At 42.4% G+C, this 22,067-nt stretch overlaps 1 protein-coding gene across 1 annotated transcript in view; it reads left to right on the top strand.

Moving 5' to 3' along the window:
- The window catches only part of epha6 (eph receptor A6), a 231,697-nt gene that overhangs the window by 140,183 nt on the left and 69,447 nt on the right, over nucleotides 1-22,067 (top strand). The window contains exons 4-5 of the mRNA XM_066706008.1: nucleotides 5,699-5,854; nucleotides 10,658-10,993. Coding sequence (XP_066562105.1) covers nucleotides 5,699-5,854; nucleotides 10,658-10,993 — 492 coding nt within the window. The remainder of the gene's footprint in view (nucleotides 1-5,698; nucleotides 5,855-10,657; nucleotides 10,994-22,067) is intronic.

Here is a 22,067-nt window from a genome sequence, read left to right as displayed (position 1 = left end):
ATAGAATGATACCAGGAGCTGTTTTATAGATCTGACACCGTCTGTAAGTTTTCGCTATAATTGATCCAGATATATGCTGCAGCATGAAGCCTCCATTGATTTAGATTTTGTTTTTTTTTTACTTTATTTTTCGGAGGGAAAAATCATCCATATTTATAACGAGCTTCACACTGAACAGGTGTTGGCTTCTGTTTTGGAAATGCCGGAACTGCAGAAAGAAACCTTTATCTATGATGTGAGAAAATCTGTTTTCTGTAGACCTGTTAACCTTGACTTAAATTGTAAGACACTGGGAATGGTTTGGTAACAGGAGTTAAAAAGAGGAATAAGCAACAGTTTTGTAAACACTCACAGCGAATAAGCTGAGGGTATCATTGTCGAAGGGGGAAAAAATCAGGAGGTCGTTCAGCTCTCTAATGGTGAAGGCCAGATTTCACTGTGGTTGGACATTGAATTTTGTGATGCACTTTCAGGAGAGTGGTAGGTATTCAAGGAGAGCCACTGGTTGTTTGATTTTAGTTTTGTGAATGTAATAAAAAAATAAAAGAACATTGACCTTGGGATCTTATTTCTCCTGTCGTGTTCTTAGTTTGCGCTGATACCTTAACACTTTCACGTCAACTGGCCAACATGAGAAACTTCCACTTCCGTCTCTGTACAAATTCCTGTTTTATACATTTCATACACACACATGTATGGAAACATCTTGTGGAGGCCATCATCCAACAGTGGATTGCTGTATGCTGATGGTGATAAGAGATGTGTGTGTGTGTGTGTGTGTGTCTGTACCACATTGAATTGCCCTACATGCTTCAAGAGTGCTGGCTATTCCCCTTTACTTTGTACCATTAACACATTTAACAAACCTGCTATTTATATCCTGACACACGTGGTTTGCTTATATTAGGAAAAGCAATTGCCCCACCTCTGAGCCTTCAGGGATTCTACTTTTGAAATCACCTGAAATGTATGAAGTGCCTCTTCAGATTATTTTCTTTCCTGAGTTTCAGCATCCATCTTCACAAAGCACTCAGGTGTGGTAAAGTCCTTGGAGTAGAGTGAGGCCTCCAATCCCGTACAATACAACTACCGTTATAACATTAAGAGATTTTCTATGAAACAATGGTCTTTATGCTGGTCCTGCACACTGTAGAGACCTCCACGCTGGTCCTGCAGACTCTAGAAACTTCCACGCTGGTCCTGTAGACTCTACAGGCCTCTTACCTTTCTACCAGGCCTCACAGGGGAACGGGGCTTTGGAGGCTGATGTACTTCCAGTGTCCATCCACTATTTTACCACACCGGACACCAAAAGCTTTCTGACAATTTAAATAATCAGTAGTGCTGTATGACATTTTAAGTTTGTTTTCATGTCTTCTACAGTGGCAGTTATCGGTCATGCACAACATACGTGACCTGAAGAATAAAATATCTGTGTCTTCCTCTGCTTTGGTGACCCTCACCCTCATAATACCCTCGAGTTTCTGATGTTTTACCTTACAAAATTAACGTGAGTGTTAGAGGCCAGATTTAGAAACCAGCTCTCATTTTCTTTTAATTACTTTTTCATGCAAATTAAATTACATAAAATTAAATTAAAATTGAAAAAAGAAAAAGAAGTCAGGGGCATATCTGGGAATCGGAGAGCGCTGTGTTTTCTTTTGAAGGTGCAGCTCTGCAGCAGAGCAATAATGAGGATTGAATATTCAGCCACACATTGCAGGCCTGTTCAAACAAGGGAGATGCTGACAATCAGCCCTGATTAATTAATCGATTGCGCCGCACATCACTTATCTCTCAAAGAGCTAAGCTTGACGGGATCTGCAGGGTTTTGTTGGCAGGCTTTATAACTGTGTACAGTTGTCGGCTGATAGCAGCTCCTCAGAGCCCTGAGAAATCCCCACCAAGAACTGTGTCTTTGTCCTTTCTGATAGTCAACACATCGCACTGGCGAAATCTTGACAAATAAGACCGCAAGGCAGGGGGATAGTTTTGTAGAAACTCTTGAATGGTACATACAGCATCTGTTTTTTGTGGTATGCCATGTACTACATGTACAGAGGCATGTATGGACAAAATGACCGGAGGAAGTGTTTGTTATTATGTATTTTTCTGTAGAGAACAATAATAGGGAATGTGTTGATCAGTGCTTCGCATTTCATGGGCTTCAGGTGACAACCTGGGTCACTCCCTTAGCAGGAGGAGGTGTAATTGCTATATAAAGATTACCTTGGCTCATCTTTAATGGATAGGTATTCAGCAATAATGACAGAACATACCTGAATACATACATAAATACATACACATCATATATGACTTGGAGTGCTGAATTTATGATCAACATTTTTCTCTTATTTCATTAATTTTTTAATTTTCTTCTGCGTCTAAACTGGGTTTGATTGTTGCATTCATTTTATTGAAGTGAGAAAGATACAGGTGTTAAGCTTGTGAATCTAAATGCGAGTGAGAAAGTATTTGTATGTTTATAGTGCTGTTTTTTCTCTGCCTTAAATTGTTCAGAAAATCAAGTTTGTTTTGCTGCGGTGTCATGTCATAATGAAAATACGGAGTTCGCTGCCCGTGGTGGCTTGGTGGAGCTTGTAATTCACCTGGCCTGAATTGTGCACTTTTCAAAAGCAGTGTGAGTTCATGTAATTTATAATTATAGTATTAAAATGGCAACTGACAATTACTCATTGTAGAACAGAAACGAGAAAATGGGAAGTTTCTGTTTGTCAACAATAAAGTTTGTGATTGAGTTATTTATTTTTACTTCAGAAAGCATGATGGACATTGGGATTTTCATGATAGATTTGGCCTCCTTGCATGTTCTTCTAAAAGACGATAGAGATCCCTGCCAAGAAAATGTCAGCCTATGAGTAACAAGTGAACCAGCAGAAGAAGGCATTGTTTCTCTGGTGTCACAATCTTACAGCTGTCAGAGCTCTGCTGCCTCACTTCTCTGGGAAAGAACATAAATATCAGACGTCAGAGAAGGTGGCATGATGGTCCAAAAAATTATTAAAACAGAATTTCTGTCACAACCCCATTATTAAACACATTCTTTATCCTTTTTTCTTCTTCCTTCACTACATTATAGATATTTGATCCAAATATGGACCAATGCAGGCTCGGCATCCCACAGCTGACACCAATGATACGTACTATGGGGTTCCGGCCACGGCGAGACTCGAATCCTGGTCTCCTGCGGTACGGTTTAGTGAAGTTTCCGCATCACTAAAAAGCCAGGCCCCTTTGTGAGGCTTCAGAATCGCTACAGTACTATAGCTAGGAGATACACAAGAATGGATGTGTGTTTCTGGGAAGAAGATAAGCAGGTTGTGTAATTAAGAGGATAGAAACACAGCAGCTGTCCGTTGAGAAATATTGGACTAATGTTTGAGCAGAGCGGGGCTTCTTTTTGCATATGTACGACCTTGTGCACTAGCATTTCATCATATGCTCCTTGATTTCAAGAGCTGAACTATTCTGCAACATTTGTTCATGTGGTTCGGCTAGTAAATGCTGCAGAATTGTGCTTCTCTTGAAATCATTCATCTGCAAGCCCACCCTGGAAAGAGCTCAGGCACGCTCCAAAGCTACGATAAACCAGTAACGACAAGGTAAACCACCCTGCCACCACACCTACGGGTGTCACACGGAAGATCACACATGCACAACCCGCGAATAGAAAGAGAGTCTGTGCTAGGTCCAATCCTCCGAAGAGATATTTATTTGGCTGTGGTATTGGGTGACTTCCAAGGCTAATTAACCTTGGGAAGCTCACACAGAATTAACAGCAGCCTCAGGTCAGCATATTATCCTCCTTCAACCACAGTTTTCCCTGGTGTGACATGGGAGTAATTTCTCTTCTGTTACTGAGTGCAGGTGATATAGTCAGCGCTCTGTCTGGCGCTGGGCCAAAGCTCTGCCGCCGCCGATGCTGTGATTCTCTGTGAGATGGAGAAGAATATAGTCAATTTTTTGAGTTTTTTTCTCTCTCCTCAAGAGCTATATTATTCCAATGTCATTGTGATGATGATGATTAATTGTTATTATTATCATCACTAATACTAAACTCTGGCCTCCTCACCCCCTTGCACATCATAAAAAGTAATTTGTTAAAGAATGTTGTTAATGTATCGATTGTGTTTTGTCCCCTCTATCCCAATTTTGTCTGGACATACTGCTTTTCAGTTTGCATAAGTCTGTTTCTTTTGTTTTGTAAGTGTTTAGTGTTAGTGTAGTGAGAGAAGCTGTTACCCAGAATAACTGGGTTTATCAGCTGCTGTCTTGAGAACAAGCATTTGGTCATTTGTCCTGCTTTATTCTGCCACTCGTTTTTTCCAATATATATATTGGCAGTGCGTCTCATTTAAAAAAAAAAAAATATATATATATATATATATATATATATATATAAAAAAGAAGCCTCTTTACAGGGTCTCCATGTTCAGTCAGTTTATTTGCTTGTTTGCTCAAGGTCAGAAAAGTAGTTTGAAAAGATTTATTTGCAGAGAAGAAAAGTGAGTGCCTTCAAAGCTGCGGGTTTACTTTATACTCCAGGATCAGGGCGCGCCGGGGGGTTAATCGCACATCTATCCTTATTTTTTTGGGGGGACGATGTTGCTCACAATATCAATATCACTGTATGGAGCTGGAAGCTCCCCCCCCAATTGTCAACAGTCTGTGTGGAGCGTGTTGGATTGAGGGCTGCTGTTTCGCCTGCTTCATTTATTACAAGAGAAATGCGCGGCACGGAGACCTTCCCTGTTTCAAGGTGAAGCCCTCGAATCGCTCTGCTTGTGTTACCTTGTTAAATCGATGTGTTTTGTGACAGCCAGAAGAAGGGGGGAATTCACTAAATGTTCACAAGGGCGAAGGCCTTTGTCTTGCAACACTTCAACACTTGCAACAATCAGCCAGGGACAGGCCGGGCTGCGAAATTATATTCCTCTCCGTGACATTCCCGCTAAGAGCAGCCGACAAAAGGGACCGGGGGGCGGGAGTACCTTTGTGAATCAAATAATGCCACATTTATTTCAATTTCTACATCCAAAAGGGACCGGCTAATGGCCCAAAAGCAATAAATAAGGAAAACACAGGTGTCCAAATTGGTTTAAGCAGACATGGCGGGTTTCCATAAAGAAGGCTTGTCTTTGTTCTTGCAACGGTAAATGATGCATGTATTTTGAAATTGGTTACAAAGTTGCACAGCAGGAGCCGGGGCCCACAGGGTCTCGGGGTTGTGGAGGCCTGTTTCAAATAAATATCGGAGCATCGAAGCAGAATAACTGGATTACCATGTGCTACACTAATACACGTGGTGTGACTCAACAACATAGGCGGTGTGTAAAGTTTATTTTTAGCAAGTTGTTCGTTGTGACTATAATTTTGCTGTATTATGTCGTATATAATGTAGAATGTTGTGAAAGTGAACTGTAGATCATCATCCACTCCACGGGGAAACCACAGGGAAACGGCCAAACCACTTGCAGAGATTAACGGCGGTTAATCTTTCATCAGGCTGAACACCGAGACTCTGAGATCGGGCTCTTCCTCAGTGCAATCCAGTCGTTCCCCTGAGAGAAGCTTGTAACCTGTATTCTCTGATCATTTGTATGTATTGGTTCATTGTTATATTATTTTTCCACTCTTTCCGCCCTTCCCCCTCCCCCCCCCCCCCCCCCATCTTCAGCTTGCAGACCTGGATTCTACAAAGCGTTCGCCGGGAACATCAAGTGCTCCAAGTGCCCCCCCCACAGCTTCAGCTACGAGGAGGGCTCCCCGCTCTGCCAGTGCGAGAAGGGCTACTTCCGGGCTGAGAAGGACCCCCCAACCATGGCCTGCACAAGTAAGCAGACGTTTTTAAAGCCCCTTCCATGGATAGATGCCGGGTCACTTTGGAGACGTGCAGAATTGTTATAAATACCTCTTTTTACTTTCCTATTTCCATATCTCTTGTGATCATCGTCAAGCATTAGCTGTGCCAGTAACAGTTGCTGTTGAGATCGCAGCATGAGGGCGACCACCGCTAATGACGATAACGAAGCCCTTAAGTTCTCGATTTAAGTGTCCACTGACTTAATCAAACAGCAGACATTCCTCAGATCAGATGTCTTAAACACAATCCATTACAGAGACCAGTTTTTGAAAGCGGGCCGTCTCTTTAATAGGACTTTAATCTGATGCAATAACTCTGAGCGGAACGCCCCGCCCCACGCCGAGTGTAAACATTTCCCAGCAGCACCGCCGCTGTGGGCAGTCTGCACTAATGGGACTAATGCAGCTTTGAAGCGTAAGTGGCCTGGTGGCTTTTATGCACTGAATGAAAGTTAGACACGAGGCCAAGGCCGAACGAAAGGGGAATTAGCAACCGGAGATATATTTTTCTTTACAAAGCAAATCGTGTTTAGATTTGGTCTTCGAGATGTTTTCCCTCAGTAGCAGGAAGTAAGAACATCAATAATAGCAAATAAGAAGAATGTTCATCATCCTCATTTATACCATCAGCATCCTAACCACTAGAAAATATAGGTTAAGGGGAAGTCTTACTGTCTTCTAACATGGAAACACTATAAATTGAGCAATTAACAGACAGGTCAGGCTTAATCGACCCAGCTGGAAGTAAGAGAAACATTGTCTCAAGTCAGGGAGACAAATTTCGGCCCATTGCTCTACACCAGTGGCCGCCAACTGTCCCAGAGTCCAAATGATCTTTTGTATAATTCATAAATGATAACAAAGCAATCAAGCAGCATCCCATAAAAGCTGGGTGACACATAATTTAGTGGAGTCTCAGGATTAGAATTAATTGTCTCTCATTGTTCTGAGTCCTAAAATCTTCATAAATGATTCACTGCGTGTCATTACAGTTTAATATTCGCATGAAATCACAGTTTAGTCGGAATAATTTATCTGCAATTAAAAAGCTATTTAAGCTTCATTGCAAATTGGCGTGAGGGCCCTTGAGTACGGAGGTGTCTGGTCCCCGATGTCTTCAGCCGTGCGATGGTGGTCTCCCTGCCTGGCGGCTATAATTGACTGTGCGGTTTGTCAAATGGCCAGGATTGTGCTCCAGCACAGGTCTTCCAGAGCCCAAAAAAAACCACTTCTGATGGTTACAATGCAAAAGGCATCGCAGGTGGCTAGCGAGCCTCATGCGTTTATCTCACTGCGATCCACCCCAGGAGAGAATTGGAAACACTGTGGCACTGTTGCCATTCTTGGACGTATATGTGTTCTATTGGAAGTTCATTAAGCACATTTTTAATATAATAAATGAGAGGATTGAAAACACGTCACATTTATATAAAAGTTCTGATCAGTCAAGGTCACCCAGATACCCAGACAAACCCGTGGTTAGCATTTATATCAATAACATATATTTTGAATCCACATCTCACACTTCTTGTCCTTAACCTTGTAAGAACTGAGAAGAGATTGTTTCTGGGAGCAGAGGACTTAAGCGAAACGGAGACTTGCACGATATATAGTGTATACAATAAATTCCTAATTAAAAATGAGTTATATCAATACATATAGCAATGATACATTTAAGGAATACTAAAGAGGATGTGTGTCTGCATTACCATCAGAGATTTTAAGGATTTTGTTCAGAGAAATTATTTCATACAGCGCGGAGATGGGGAAAGACTGATATCCATTACGTAAGCCCAGAAAGAGACCCAAAACAGAGCAGAGATGTCTAGAACTTTTCATAGGATAAGCATACGAGCCCAGAAGGGTTTTTTGAATGCATTGTGTTGGGCAGACAGTGAGCTCACACAGCCGAGTCCTGTCGAGAGGAGAGAGGAGATCGCAGATAGCAGCCACAGAGACAGTGAAGAAAGAAGTGTGATGTTGGGAGGCGAATGAGTCTTCCAGACTGACTGGCTGTTTACAATGGCCTATTGTGCTCCGGTGTGTGATCTGGAGAAAAGTTTATTTATAGACGACACGCAGCCTTCAGCACCGAGAGCACAGAGAGCCCCAGATGGAGGAGGGCACGAGGAAAGCCAGGGCCATTGTGGAGCAAATGCAGTTGCTTTGGCAGGGTTGTTGTTAAGAACAGATTGGTGATCGAGGGCTTTTTAAGTTTGGTCTTAAGAGTGATTGGTACGTGTGATGAATATCAAGTGTTTGTTTTGTGTGAGGCTGTTCTTAACACCTAGAAAAGGAGTGTGTTGGGCTCCGGTACTTCACACATGCTGTTCCCTTCTTCCATAAAGAAATAATGAACGCAAACAAAATATGTGCTCTTTGTTTGTGTGTGTTTTTAAGTGAGGAAGGGATATCACACTGAAATGAATTCAAGATAGAAAAATGGCGTGTAAAGCATGGAGAGGAGGATTAGACGCTCTAGCTTTTGAGCAAACTTTAAAATTGCCGGTGCACCACTTGAATGAGAATTCATTTTCTGATTAAGAAAACATAAAAAAAAATCCCCAGGTACAACAGTGGATTTCTTACAGAAATGAATGGATATAGTTGTTGTTGTTTTCCAATAAAAACATCCCCAAGATGTGACAGGGACTTGCTGCTCTGTGGGAATTTGTGTTTAGCTCTATATTTCCACCCCCCCTCGCAGATCTAGACCTTCTGTCTGTTTTAAAGTCCGAAATGGGAAGAAATGCTGAGCTTACAAATGAGAGAAAAACTTTGGCCCTTTGCTGCATTTGACCTTTCTTTTCATACAACCATTAAGGACCGCATGTTTTAAAAATAGAATAACAAGGTACCTAATTAAGATAAATAAATCGAATGACTACTATTAAACATCAAACATTAAATTGCTTGTAATTAGACACGCCGTATGTAGCTCCTATACTGTGGCACGACTCGGTGAAATTCGCTTTTAATTAAGCCCTTATCCTAATTGCATTCAGAAGTTTAATTTACTTTCTTCAATAATTGAGGTGTCTATTCTTTAATTAGTTGCATATGCAAAGGATAAAAAAATGCATTTAGAAATATATATTTACAGTTAGGTCCATAAATATTTGGACAGTGACACAATTGGCATAATTTTGGCTCTGTATGCCACCACAATGGATTTGAAAGGAAACAATCAAGATAGACTTGACTTTCATCTTTAATTTGAAGGTAGTTACATCGAAATTGGGTGAACGGTGTAGGAATTACACCCATTTTTATAGGTGGTCCACCCAATTTTATGGGCTCAAAAGTAATTTGACAAACTAACAAAATCAATCATGAATAAAATTGTGAGTTTCAATACTTGGTGGCAAATCCTTTGCAGTCAATTACTGCTTGAAGTCTGGAACCCATAGACATCAGCAGATGCTGGGTTTCTTCCCTGGTGATGCTCTGCCAGGCCTGCACTGCAGCCGTCAGTTCCTGCTTGTTCTTGGGCCAACAAGTCAACAATCAAGAGAAGACTTCACCAGAGTAAATACAGAGAGTTTACCACAAGATGTAAACAGGAAGCAGGAAGAGCAGATTAGAGTTTGCCAAAAAACATCTAAAGAACATCCTGTACAGTTCTGGAACATAGATCAACCAGAATGATGGGAAGAGAAGAGTATGGAGAAGGGAAGGAACTGCTCATGATCCGAAGCATACCACCTCATCTGTGAAGCATGTTATGGCATGGGCATGTATGGCTGCCAAGGGAACTGGTTCCCTTGTATTTATTGATGATGTGACTGCTGACAAATGCAGCAGGATGAATTCTGAAGTGTTTAGGGCATTATCTGCTCAGATTCAGACAAATGCTTCAAAACTCATTGGACGGTGCTTCACAGCGCAGATGGACAATGACCTGAAGCATACTGCGAAAGCAACCCACTTTTTTAAGGTGAAGAAGTGGAATGTTCTGCAATAACCAAGTCAATCACCTGACCTGAATCCAACTGAGCAGCATTTCACTTGCTGAAGGCAAAATTGAAGGCAAAACACCCAAGAACAAGCAGGAACTAAAGACAGGTAGAGCATCACCAGGGAAGAAACCCAGCATCTGCTGATGTCTATGGGTTCCAGACTTCAGGCAGTCATTGACTGCAAAGGATTTGCAACCAAGTATTGAAACTCACAATTTAATTCATGATTATGTTAATTTGTCCAATTATTTTTGAGCCCCTAAAATTGAGGGGACACTGTTCACACAATTTGGATGTAACTACCCTCAAATTAAAGAAAGTCTACACTTAAAGCACATCTTGATTGTTTCCTTTCAGATCCATTGTGGTGGCGTACAGAGCCAAAATGATGACAATTGTGTCACTGTCCAAATATTTACGGACCTAACTGTATATTTGTTGGATCCCAGCACTCGGTCCACTCATTTCAGCCACTGTCTTTGCTGGCTGTGCAGCGACACGGAGTAAAAACCATCAACATGCACCACCTACTGCTACCCTAGATGACAACACAGATATAAAGGTCAGCCACACTAACAATCTTGTTACCAGCCAAGGAGAAGTACAAACAACAACTCAAAATAATGTCCAGATGTATAGGCAAGACTTATTTATGTATTAATTGGTTGGGAAATACCAGGCAACATAACAAGAGTTATAAGGCACATAGAAAGCATGTTTATCTTGCAGTTAAACCACTGTTAAAACGCTGCGATGGAGTGAAGGTCCAGTGGGGTCCCAGTGTCCTGTTGACTGCCTCCTCCCTCTCTCCCCAGGGCCCCCTTCACCACCACGGGACGTGGTCTTCAACATCAACGAGACCTCCCTGTTCCTGGAGTGGAGCCCCCCCAGCGACACAGGTGGCAGGAAGGACCTGACATACAACGTCCTGTGCAAGAAGTGCAGCCCGGACCCCCGGCAGTGCGAGCTGTGCGGGGGGGACCTGCGTTTCGTGCCCCGGCCCGTGGGGCTGACCAACGCCTCGGTCACGGTGCTGGACTTCATCGCCCACGCCAACTACACCTTCGAGATCGAGTCACTCAACGGCGTGTCGGAGCTGAGTTCCTTCCCCCGGCCCGTCACGGCGATCACCATCACCACGGACCAGGGTGGTGAGTCAGTGCTTGGATATCGGGGCCGCTGAGGGGTGGGGGACAGGAAAGGTGATTGGAAATAGGCATGTGGGGAATGTAGCAAAATAATCGATTGAGACGTTGCTTTGCAACACAACGGTTACGTGGGAAAGCATCAGAAGCTGATCTGGACTCAATTCAAAGCAGGTCTGTCAGTGAGGATGTTTTCAAGAACATAAGAACATAAGAAAGTGTCCAATCGAGAGGAGGCCATTCGCCCCATTGTGCTTGTTTGGTGTCCATTAATAACTAAGTGATCAAGGATCCTATCCAGTCTGTTTTTTAATGTTCCCAAATTGTCTCTTCAGCCACATCGCTGGGGAGTTTGTTCAGATTGTGACGCCTCTCTGTGTCAAGAAGTGTCTCCTGTTTTCTGTCTTGAATGCCTTGAAGCCCAATTTCCATTTGTGTCCCCGGGTGCGTGTGTCCCTGCTGATCTGGAAAAGCTTATAACACTGTAAAGATAACATTTTAAAACATAGGACAATGATAGACAAAATGAAAGTTTAACTGCCTCCAAACATGTGGCATGTTTTTAATAAAGCACATCATGTGACACTTTGGTGGCAAGTTAGGTCTGCTATGTGAAGAGGAAGAAGCCAAACCTCTGAGGGCCTGGGGCCGTCTATTGGACAAGGTCTATCATACTTTCTGAAATAAGAGCTCTGCACCGCCCAGAGTTAACCTCTATTACACTCAGCATAGCATGAAGCCATTACTGTACTGCGTGATGCATAGGGCCACGGGTAATTTCCACACGAGGCTCCTGTCGAACACAGCGGCTCGGGGAGATAACGGATGCGTCCCCGCGGCCGCGTGCACCAGGAGACTGAGCCGTGGACGACCCGTTCACGCTGAGCACAATTAAAATGCAAAGTGAACTTCTTTATATAGTAAGACTATATCAGCCCTGCCAGGCAGTCTTATAATTGGATTATTTATGAGAAACAAATGTGCAATGTGTTATTTATATCGTGAGCTAATACCACGTAAAACATTACGCTGAGTGTTCACTTGCGTTTTTGTCTGCTTAATATATTTATGTGTGTGATAGAGAGAGAGAGAGAGAGAGAGAGAGAGAGAGAGAGAGAGAGAGAGAGTGTTACAGGCTGCATGGGATGTAGGATTGCTTTGTATTAATGTAACATCGTCTCACAAAGAAAGGTTGATAAGTCAATCCCCACAAAAAAAAATCCAATCCTCGCCAGTTTGTTCTGCGTTGTTATTCCCCTTCTGCGCTTGACAGTGCAGTGTTCTTGTCTCCCTGATAAAAAGGCCTTGTGTTAGTCGTATAGGTTCACAATACACAAACACACAACGTCTGACTACACGGCTGAATTATGGCCTCCTACACCGTGCAATTGTAAACCTGCAATCTCAAGCGGCTCAGTGGGAGTTTATGTTCCCATCGATATCAGATCTTTCCCCCCCCCAAAAAAAACCTCAGCGCCGGTTTATCAGTGTGACAGCAGACGCTGAGTGTATGAGCACGGAGGGGAAGGCACCTGTTTATATGATTTACAAGGGATATCTCCTGTATCAAACAGCTTATTACAAAAAGCAGAGAAAGTGAGCCAGTAGTGCGATACTTCAAATGTCAGGGACGTGACACAAAAGACTTTAAACGTGTCCCAGTGGTAATTAGATAATGCTGTGGGATATGTTTAAGTAGAAGAGTAGGCTGAACACTTTTGAGTCAGAGTTCATGAATGAAAGCTAATGAATTTATGATTCAATAATATTACATCAGTGCCATGATTTTGTGTAGCACACTGGCCAAAGAGATTCTGATCCATAGGGCCCAGCATTGTATTCAGTTGACTGCTATACTTTAAAATGAATTCTGGAGATAAGGGCTGTATATGTTGTAGAGACAGTGATGTCAGAACCTGATTCGGTCGGCGGCAGTTGTTCTAGCGTCTGTTATTTGTGTTTGAGCGCACGGTCCCTTTAGAAAGATAGGAGAGCATATCAGAAATACATTTTTATGTTACAGGCTTGACCGAAAGATTGAGCCGATAGAAGGATTAACTGCCGAAAACCCTGCCCCGTGTAAATCTTGTCACATTTTAAGAATGAGATAACCGTCTTGGGAAATAACTGCAGGTTTTTACGGTGTAGCTCTTTCAAAGAAATGCTGTTTGGGTTTTTATCTTGCTGCTTAAAAAAAAAAACAGCCACCGCAAAAATCACATCATGAGGAAGAGAAACATCTTCCTTCCTCGAGGAACCATGTTATATCTCGTGACCGTTACAGGGTTATGGCATGCTCATGAAGTTATACTTTTCTACACACTTGGTAAAGTACTTTGACAGACACCGATGTATAGAATGCACTGCATAAAACCCCGTAAATAAACCATCTCCTCTCTGCGTCTTCTGGTGCACACTTTTTCTCGGATGCTGTAGTGGCATGGGATAATTACTCTATTTCTGGACAGAAATATCCCACAAAGGGATACAATAAACCGTCGATCAACGATACGGGAGTTGTGTGCGATTAAATGCAATAGAAATGATCTCTCTGCTTGGTAGCCAGTGTTAAGGGTTATTCATGACCCCTGTGATCGTATGCATTGAACTGAAAGTGGTATCCTTTGCCTACAGGGGCACACGAAGCAATGAAAATAAATAAACAAACAAATAAATAACAAGACACTTGATCATGTTCCCCAGTAATAGAAATGTCTTTTCCAGGCTGAGGTTCGGCTCAGGGGAGGTCTGGCTGCACTCGCATGTTTAGCATAGTGACAGGCATATTTGTACTCCCAGAATTGCTTTGGAAGCGTTTGGAGGAGAGAGCAGGAATAGATTTGTCTGGAGGTGCAGCGGGTCTTGCTGTACGAAGAAGTCAAATAAGGCATTGTAGTCCCAGTCAAACACTTTGCCGTTTTAAAATACCTCCCCCCAGAAAGAGAGGATTCTCAGAAGTTAAATCATTTTGAGATATCTGCAAATGACTTTCCGTTTATTTGGAGATATCTCTAAATCATTTCAACATATCTTCAAATAACTTCCTGTATGTTGGCTGAGATTATCACTTCCTGTTACATAGAAATGAATGAACAAGTACATTTTGGGTTACATACTGGAAGTGATTTGAAGGTATCTCAAAATGATTTGCAGATATCACTAATTCATTTAAAGATATCTTCATATCATTCAAAGATATCTGCAAATCGTTTAGAGACATCTCTAAATGTGCTTAAAAATTAGATATCTTTAAATGATTTGCAGATATTTCTAATTGATTTGCAAATATCTTTTAAATGATTTAGAGGTATCTCAAAATATTTGAAGATATCTGGAATTATTTGAAGATATCTTGAAATATTTGAAGATATCTTTAAATGAATTAAATATATCTCTAAATGATCATTTGCCATACTTATCAACACCTCTTTCAAGGCTCAGTTTTCTGTAACTAACACTGTCTGTATGTTGCCTTAACGATGTGGAGTTTCGTTATACTGCAGGCTGAATTAACATCACGATTAACTTTGGTGTGAAAGCTAACGACTTTTAGCTTAACGTCTTCAAATGTTGAACATAAATGGAAATCCCATATACGTAAATAACCTTCACATAACAATGCACACCATGTTGTACTGATGGGTTTGCCTGCCAATGTGGCTCTTATGACAGTATGCAAAAATCAAGCTTTATTGTAGTTAATCACTGACGTTTTCAGAGTTATTTTCAGTATCGGATCTGTGACTGTCTCCCCCTTTGTGAAATTAAGATGATTTTAAAGAAGTGAAGGCAAGCTTGAAGCAGTGTCAGAGCTACCCCGGGAGAATGAAACTAGGGGACAGGCCTGGTCTACCTGGGGACGAAATACTGCGAGTTACTGAAGGAGAAAGTAAACAGACACTGAGGAATAAATACTCAGAAGACAAAAGCAGAAAGCAGAGTCGGTTCCAGGACACTGTTTCTTTAACACGTTCCAAATGACGGGCAGTGAGTTTTGTTATTCTTATTGTTGGTAATCATGGAGTCGAGTGACTGGAGGCCTGGTGTGTCTCTCAGCCAGGGCGGGAGTGAGCGCTCGGGGCCCCAGGGTGGCTCCTCCACAGCTGACGGCACGCAGGGAAGCGGCACCACTGTCAATCCACCTGGTGCCGGTGACTGGCGTGCCAGAGGTGTTTCGGCAGCCGTGAATCTGGAAAGTTAATTGAATGTTGAGAGTCTCGATATGCCGCACAATTCCCAGAAGAGAGTCCTGGTAATGAACGCCTTAAAAGGCAAATGAGAGAGAGAGAGAGAGAGAGAGAGGAAGAGTGCAGATATGAGGGAGCGAGAGAAGTGGAGGTGTATGTGTGTAAGGGGGGGAATTAGAGGAATTTCTTTAATCATTAGAAGCAGCTGGATAATTGTACATGTCACTGAAGCAATCAAGGACAGACAGAGTTCTTCAATGCAGGGAAGCCTTTTTCATGAATAAATTGGTGTGCTGCTACTAAAGACCTTTCTTTCCTTTCTTAATTACGCATTTTCAGGTGACAGGATTTTGTACGACTGTAGAATAAAAGTTTGAGGGAGAAAAGAAAGTTGTGTGACTTGAAGCCGATCAAATCTGCGCTTTAAACGCAGGGTTTACACATTTTTTTATTTTTGTTTTTTTGTATATGAATATACGAAAGAAAGGTTACCAATGTTTTGTATTCGAATCAGCCCGGCATCAGTTTATTGGTAGAAACCTCACTGCCGTATTTAATCCTCGTCTGTATTTAAACGTTTATAAGTATTAGGCCGCTTATATTAAACTGTTTTATACGCTGGACTGGCACACCAAATCTGTTTCACTTCGCTGTGATTGGGGATTAGGAATTCACACAGAAGTCATACTTAAAAGCTGAAAGCCACTCTTTACTATTACAAATACAACACAAAGGAAAGTAATAATAAATCCCGCTACTTGCCCATTTCATTGGCGATTCAAATCCCAGCCTGAAATGTGCTTCAGACTGTAATTGAATTAGGTGATGCAGTTTCTCATTTGAATGCCTTTCTTTCCCACCCCTGTAGGAGTCCAAAACCGGTGTCTTACCTTCTGTGGATCTTCGGTGTTGTATATTATCCGTCTGTTATATTTTCTGATGTCCTACATTTGTCAGGCAGAGTCTCTCAGATGTTAAAGGTGGTGTTGATCATATTATTAATTCGTATGCCATACATATACAGCCGCTCCTATTAGCACACAAACACAGAAAAGATCGAACAGAAGAGGTGAAAAGAAAAAAGAAAAGCGCAGGAGAAAAATGGCACCGCTTGGTTATAATGTATTTTTTGAAGCAGACCATGAGTCCTCCCGTGTCTTGTTGCACGGAGAGCGATCTAACCCTGGGAATTAAAACCCACGGGCGGGCCTGGGATATGGATGGCCCTCATCAGGTGTCGGTTCAGTGATGGCCCTGCCACACACCCCGTGACTCCTCCTGTGCCAGCGACTTGCTTCTAAGGTCATCGCTCAGACCCCATGAAGACAGGAGATTGAGGCAGAGAGGTGTCCGGCTGTCTGGCACTGTCTCACAGTCACAGATCGGCAGGTTTAGCAGCGGGCGTGTTGATTCAGTGTGGCACGTCACTGGGAATCCCAACTCTTAGTGTTTGTGCTTAACAGGAAACAACGTGATGCTGTATCGGCCTCTGTGCCGGCCATACGGTGACTGATCCTCAGTGATATTATTCCAGTTAATGTATCATATCTCCAGCTTTGAAATGCTCAGGTCTGATCGCTTGCTCTGCATTGAAGACACACTTGAAACAAAACACAAGATACATAGATATACATGGTTGGTTCTTTTTCCAAGGGAAGGCTGTCAGAACCAGTACTCTCAATTTCGCGGCAAATTGTTATTGATTGTAGTCGAAAAAATTCTGAAACCCCTTCCCATTTTCACACTTGTTTTGAAATCCATAAATGCCAGTCACAGCTCATAAAGAGCCGGATGTCTGACAGGGGAATTTAAATCAAAAGTGATGAATTGGAGCTGCCAGCGGCCACTCGCTCGCGCCGCCACAGCTGCCACGGCCGCGGCGCTCACCGTCAGCGCGCGGCCAATTCCAAATTAAGTGTGACAAATTAGGCAGGAAGTTAATTACCAGCTTGGGAAAATTACAATGATGTTGATTGGAAAAGGCATCATAAAGCTACTTTTTTGCCCTCGGACCAAAACGCCTGACACCCGGAAGAAACGGAAGCACTTATAATAAAAAAGAAAACAAATTGGCTGTTCGGAAATGGTCACCCCGGCTCTTTGAAGGTGACTTTCATCTCTTGTATTTGTTTATTTATTTGTGTATGTTCATTTATTACCGAGATGCGGAGATGTTTCCACAAGCTGGGCGATGTACTGGGAGCTGGGAGGAGACCAAGAGAGATGTTGGCTTTGGATTATTGTGGTTGCCCAGGCTGTGTCTAAACACCTTCGAAAAAATCCACACCTGTTACCAAACCAAGTGGTGAGATTGAGAAAGCAAGAGACTTACTGCAAGAACCAAATTTTGTTGGGACGGGCAGGAGATGGTGGAGGAGACATCTGCGGGCTTTCAATTGGCAACTGCCACTGAGGTTACTGATGAACTGATGATGATGATAATGAAGAGGATGACCTCTTTGAAATGTGTTTATGACCTGGCTCTAGTAAAGGACCCGAGTTAGACGATGGAATTAATCTAATACCTGATTCCTGAACGTTTATTGATTTGTGTTTTTTAAAGATCAAAAGTTTTGTGGTTGGGAAGGTCTGCAATCTGAAGTTTCTTTTTTCAGTTTTAATTCCAGCGAGGGCTACATCAAATAAGGAGATGCAGGCAGGAGACTTCTGTGGGCTTACTAGAGTTTTTAATACTTGTAAAACGTTCATCAAAGTAACTGGTTGGGCTTGATAGAGGTGTAACACCACACAGATATCGAACCACACCACCGGTGCGATATTCACTCTTTTTGAAGCATCTATTAGGATCTTCAGTGCCCTCTTAGGATTTTCTTGATGCTGGAAAAGAACAGAGGTCAGTCGATAAAGGTGAATAAGAGGTGAATCTCCTCTATTAAAATGAACCATAGATTATGTAGCTTATTAAAGCTGTTTCACATTTAATTCAAAGAAAACAAATTGAAATTAGAAAGGTCTATAATTGAGTTATCTTGGCAGGTTAATCACCTTTTAACTGAATGCAGCATTTGGTTTATTTGTAAATACAGGATCTGCGCTATTTGTTAGATTTTTTTTTTATAGTAAATATATTAATTCCCTGCATAACAACGATGCCAGTAAAAATGCATGTTTTTGATGAAGTTCAAGATAGTAGGAATACAACACAAAACACTGCTTGGGTAGGATAATATAAGTAAGTAAGTAAGTAATATATATTGCTTTTAATATTAGAAGATGAGAACATAAGAAAGTGTCCAGTCGAGGGGAGCCCATTCGCCCCATCGTGCTCGTTTGGTGTCCATTAATAACCAAGTGATCCAAGGATCCTTTCCAGTCTGTTTTTGAATCTTCCCAAATTGTCTCTTCAGCCACATCGCTGGGGAGTTTGTTCAGATTGTGACGCCTCTCTGTGTGAAGAAGTGTCTCCTGTTTTCTGTCTTGAATGCCTTGAAGCCCAATTTCCATTTGTGTCCCCGGGTGCGTGTGTCCCTGCTGATCTGGAAAAGCTCCTCTGGTTTGATGTGGTCGATGCCTTTCATGATTTTGAAGACTTGGATCAAGTCCCCACGTAGTCTCCTCTGTTCCAGGGTGAGAAGGTTCAGTTCCTCAGTCTCTCAGTAGGACTTTCCCTTCAGACCTGGAATAAGTCTGGTTGCTCTCCTCTGAACTGCTTCTAGAGCAGCGATTCTATTATTTTCACTTATTTGGGAATTTCAAATGTGAAATCCGGAACTCTTAAGATTTAACTTAATTTTAACTTCCTGGCGAACACGTTTAACTCAAATGCATTATTTTGTGCTCAATTTAATGGGACAGTAGGGGGGGAAAAAAAGGAACCCTTCTCAACTGACTGATTTGACCAACACAGTCCTGTAAAGCTGCATGGGCTCCCGAAATGTTAGAATCCACACCTAAAGACTTCCACACTACTTTATCTGTGTGACGGCTCAGTGCGCTACGACATCTTATCCCCGTCCTCATGAGACTGCAGTGGGTTAAAGTATTAGCCATGGCAGCTCAGGAGAAAGGTACGTGAATGACTAAACCTATACATCTGCCGAGTGTTAGTGGGTAACATTTAATTCAGGCATGCGCGGCCCACGGTCTTGTAATCCCCATCACCTGGTTCGTCCATTGTTCCCGACAGCCAGCTAAACATTTATTAAATCGCAGTAATTTTGAACATGCCCTTCATTAACCTTGGCTGGCATTCTCCACCACTCTGAACATGTCGATTGCATCTTCTGCATCAGTGTGAAGCCAGTAGTGCCACGCTTTCCTGACTGGGATAATTAGAATTCACAATTAGTACCGGTACAAAAATCAAATGGAGATTCGGACACATCCAGTGCAGAAGGTAGATTGAATACTGGTGGCCGTCACCCCGGTCAGTGGGCAATGCCATTGTGTAGACATTCGCTACAGCCCTGGCTGTGAAAGCTGTGTGAATCCAGAGTGTGTAATTGCCATTTAGATTTGTCTCTATTTGTTTTTATTTGTGTTTGTTATTTAGTTTTTTTTTAAAGAGACGACGGCAGACATCATGTGATGGTTTATTTTCTCCAGATCGGTATTGTTCTTCTACAGTGAGGGAAAAAAGTATTTGATCCCCTGCTGATTTTGTACGTTTGCCCACTGACAAAGAAGTGATCAGTCTATAATTTTAATGGTAGGTGTATTTTAACAGTGACAGACAGAATAACAACAAAAAAATCCAGAAAAACGCATTTCAAAAAGTTATAAATTGATTTGCATGTTAATGAGGGAAATAAGTATTTGACCGCTTCGACTTAGTACTTGGTGGCAAAACCCTTGTTGGCAATCACATAGGTCAGATGTTTCTTGTAGTTGGCCACCAGGTTTGCACACATCTCAGGAGGGATTTTGTCCCACTCCTCTTTGCAGATCCTCTCCAAGTCATTAAGGTTTCGAGGCTGACGTTTGGCAACACAAACCTTCAGCTCCCTCCACAGATTTTCTATGGGATTAAGGTCTGGAGACTGGCTAGGCCACTCCAGGACCTTAATGTGCTTCTTCTTGAGCCACTCCTTTGTTGCCTTGGCTGTGTGTTTTGGGTCATTGTCATGCTGGAATACCATCCACGACCCATTTTCAATGCCCTGGCTGAGGGAAGGAGGTTCTCACCCAAGGTTTGACGGTACATGGCCCCGTCCATCGTTCCTTTGATGCGGTGCAGTTGTCCTGTCCCCTTAGCAGAAAAACACCCACAAAGCATAATGTTTCCACCTCCATGTTTGATGGTGGGGATGGTGTTCTTGGGGTCATAGGCAGCATTCCTCCTCCTCCAAACACGGCGAGTTGAGTTGATGCCAAAGAGCTCGATTTTGGTCTCATCTGACCACAACACTTTCACCCAGTTCTCCTCTGAATCATTCAGATGTTCATTGGCAAACTTCAGACGGGCCTGTACATGTGCTTTCTTGAGCAGGGGGACCTTGCGGGCGCTGCAGGATTTCAGTCCTTCACGGCGTAGTGTTACCAATTGTTTTCTTGGTGACTATGGTCCCAGCTGCCTTGAGAACATGAACAAGATCCTCCTGTGTAGTTCTGGGCTGATTCCTCACCGTTCTCATGATCATTGAAACTCCACGAGGTGAGATCTTGCATGGAGTCCCAGACCGAGGGAGACACAGTTATTTTGTGTTTCTTCCATTTGCGAATAATCGCACCAACTGTTGTCACCTTCTCACCAAGCTGCTTGGCGATGGTCTTGTAGCCCATTCCAGCCTTGTGTAAGTCTACAATCTTGTCCCTGACATCCTTGGACAGCTCTTTGGTCTTGGCCATGGTGGAGAGTTTGGAATCTGATTGATTGATTGCTTCTGTGGACAGGTGTCTTTTATACAGGTAACGAGCTGAGATTAGGAGCACTCCCTTTAAGAGAGAGCTCCTAATCTCAGCTCGTTACCTGTATAAAAGACACCTGGGAGCCAGAAATCTTGCTGATTGATAGGGGATCAAATACTTATTTCCCTCATTAACATGCAAATCAATTTATAACTTTTTTGAAATGCGTTTTTCTTGATTTTTTTGTTTTTATTCTGTCTCTCACTGTTAAAATACACCTACCATTAAAATTATATAATTACATACAAAATCAGCAGTGGATCAAATACTTTTTTCCCTCACTGTATTTGTGAGCAAGAATAACATAACTGTAATCTGAATATGTACTGCTTGGTGTGTTTTTTATTTAATTCAAACTACCCCATTTTACTTGGCCTTTAATATCTTCAGAAAAAACCCACATGAAGAGACAATCTCTTTTGCTGCCTTAAATAATTATCTGCTTATTATGCTTGAAGCATAAAGAGGAAAGTTTGTTTGTTTGTGTGTTTTTTTACACAAATGCCTGGCCTTGCAGAAAACAATATGCAGTTGGATCTGAAAAGGCCAAATACCCACAGTTAATGCGAAGAAATAACAGAAAAACGGCAGTTAAACATGTTGCTCAAGGTTTTAAATCATCTCAATATCCTCTATTATTAATGTGTGATATTGAAACAATCTTTACATGTCCTTGGCAGAACTGACCTGGAACATCCCCGTAACAGCGACTCCTGAACAGCGACAACGGCAGTGACAAGAAACAACGCACAAGCCGCCACTGTGCGCCATCTGGCTCTGTTGTGATGGTCGCCCAGTGAGCAATGGTTTTCGGGAGAATGTGACCTTACAGAGAGCGAGCCACTGTAAATCACCTGCCTCCTTCAGTCAAAGCTCATTTGTTCTACTTTATGTCCACCACATAGGAAGATGCACGCGACCCGGGTAGTCTTTTAAGAGACGTATTGGTCACCATTCGTCCTCCCCTCGCCGGGTGCCTTGCACGCTGATTTAATGTCTTTAAAGGGGGATGTGGTCATATTTCA

This window comes from Amia ocellicauda, chromosome 6 (assembly GCF_036373705.1).
Source record: "Amia ocellicauda isolate fAmiCal2 chromosome 6, fAmiCal2.hap1, whole genome shotgun sequence".
Classification (NCBI taxonomy): Eukaryota; Metazoa; Chordata; class Actinopteri; order Amiiformes; family Amiidae; genus Amia; species Amia ocellicauda.
Note: the sequence above shows the minus strand (reverse complement) of the source record. Positions and strands in the feature narration are given on the sequence as shown.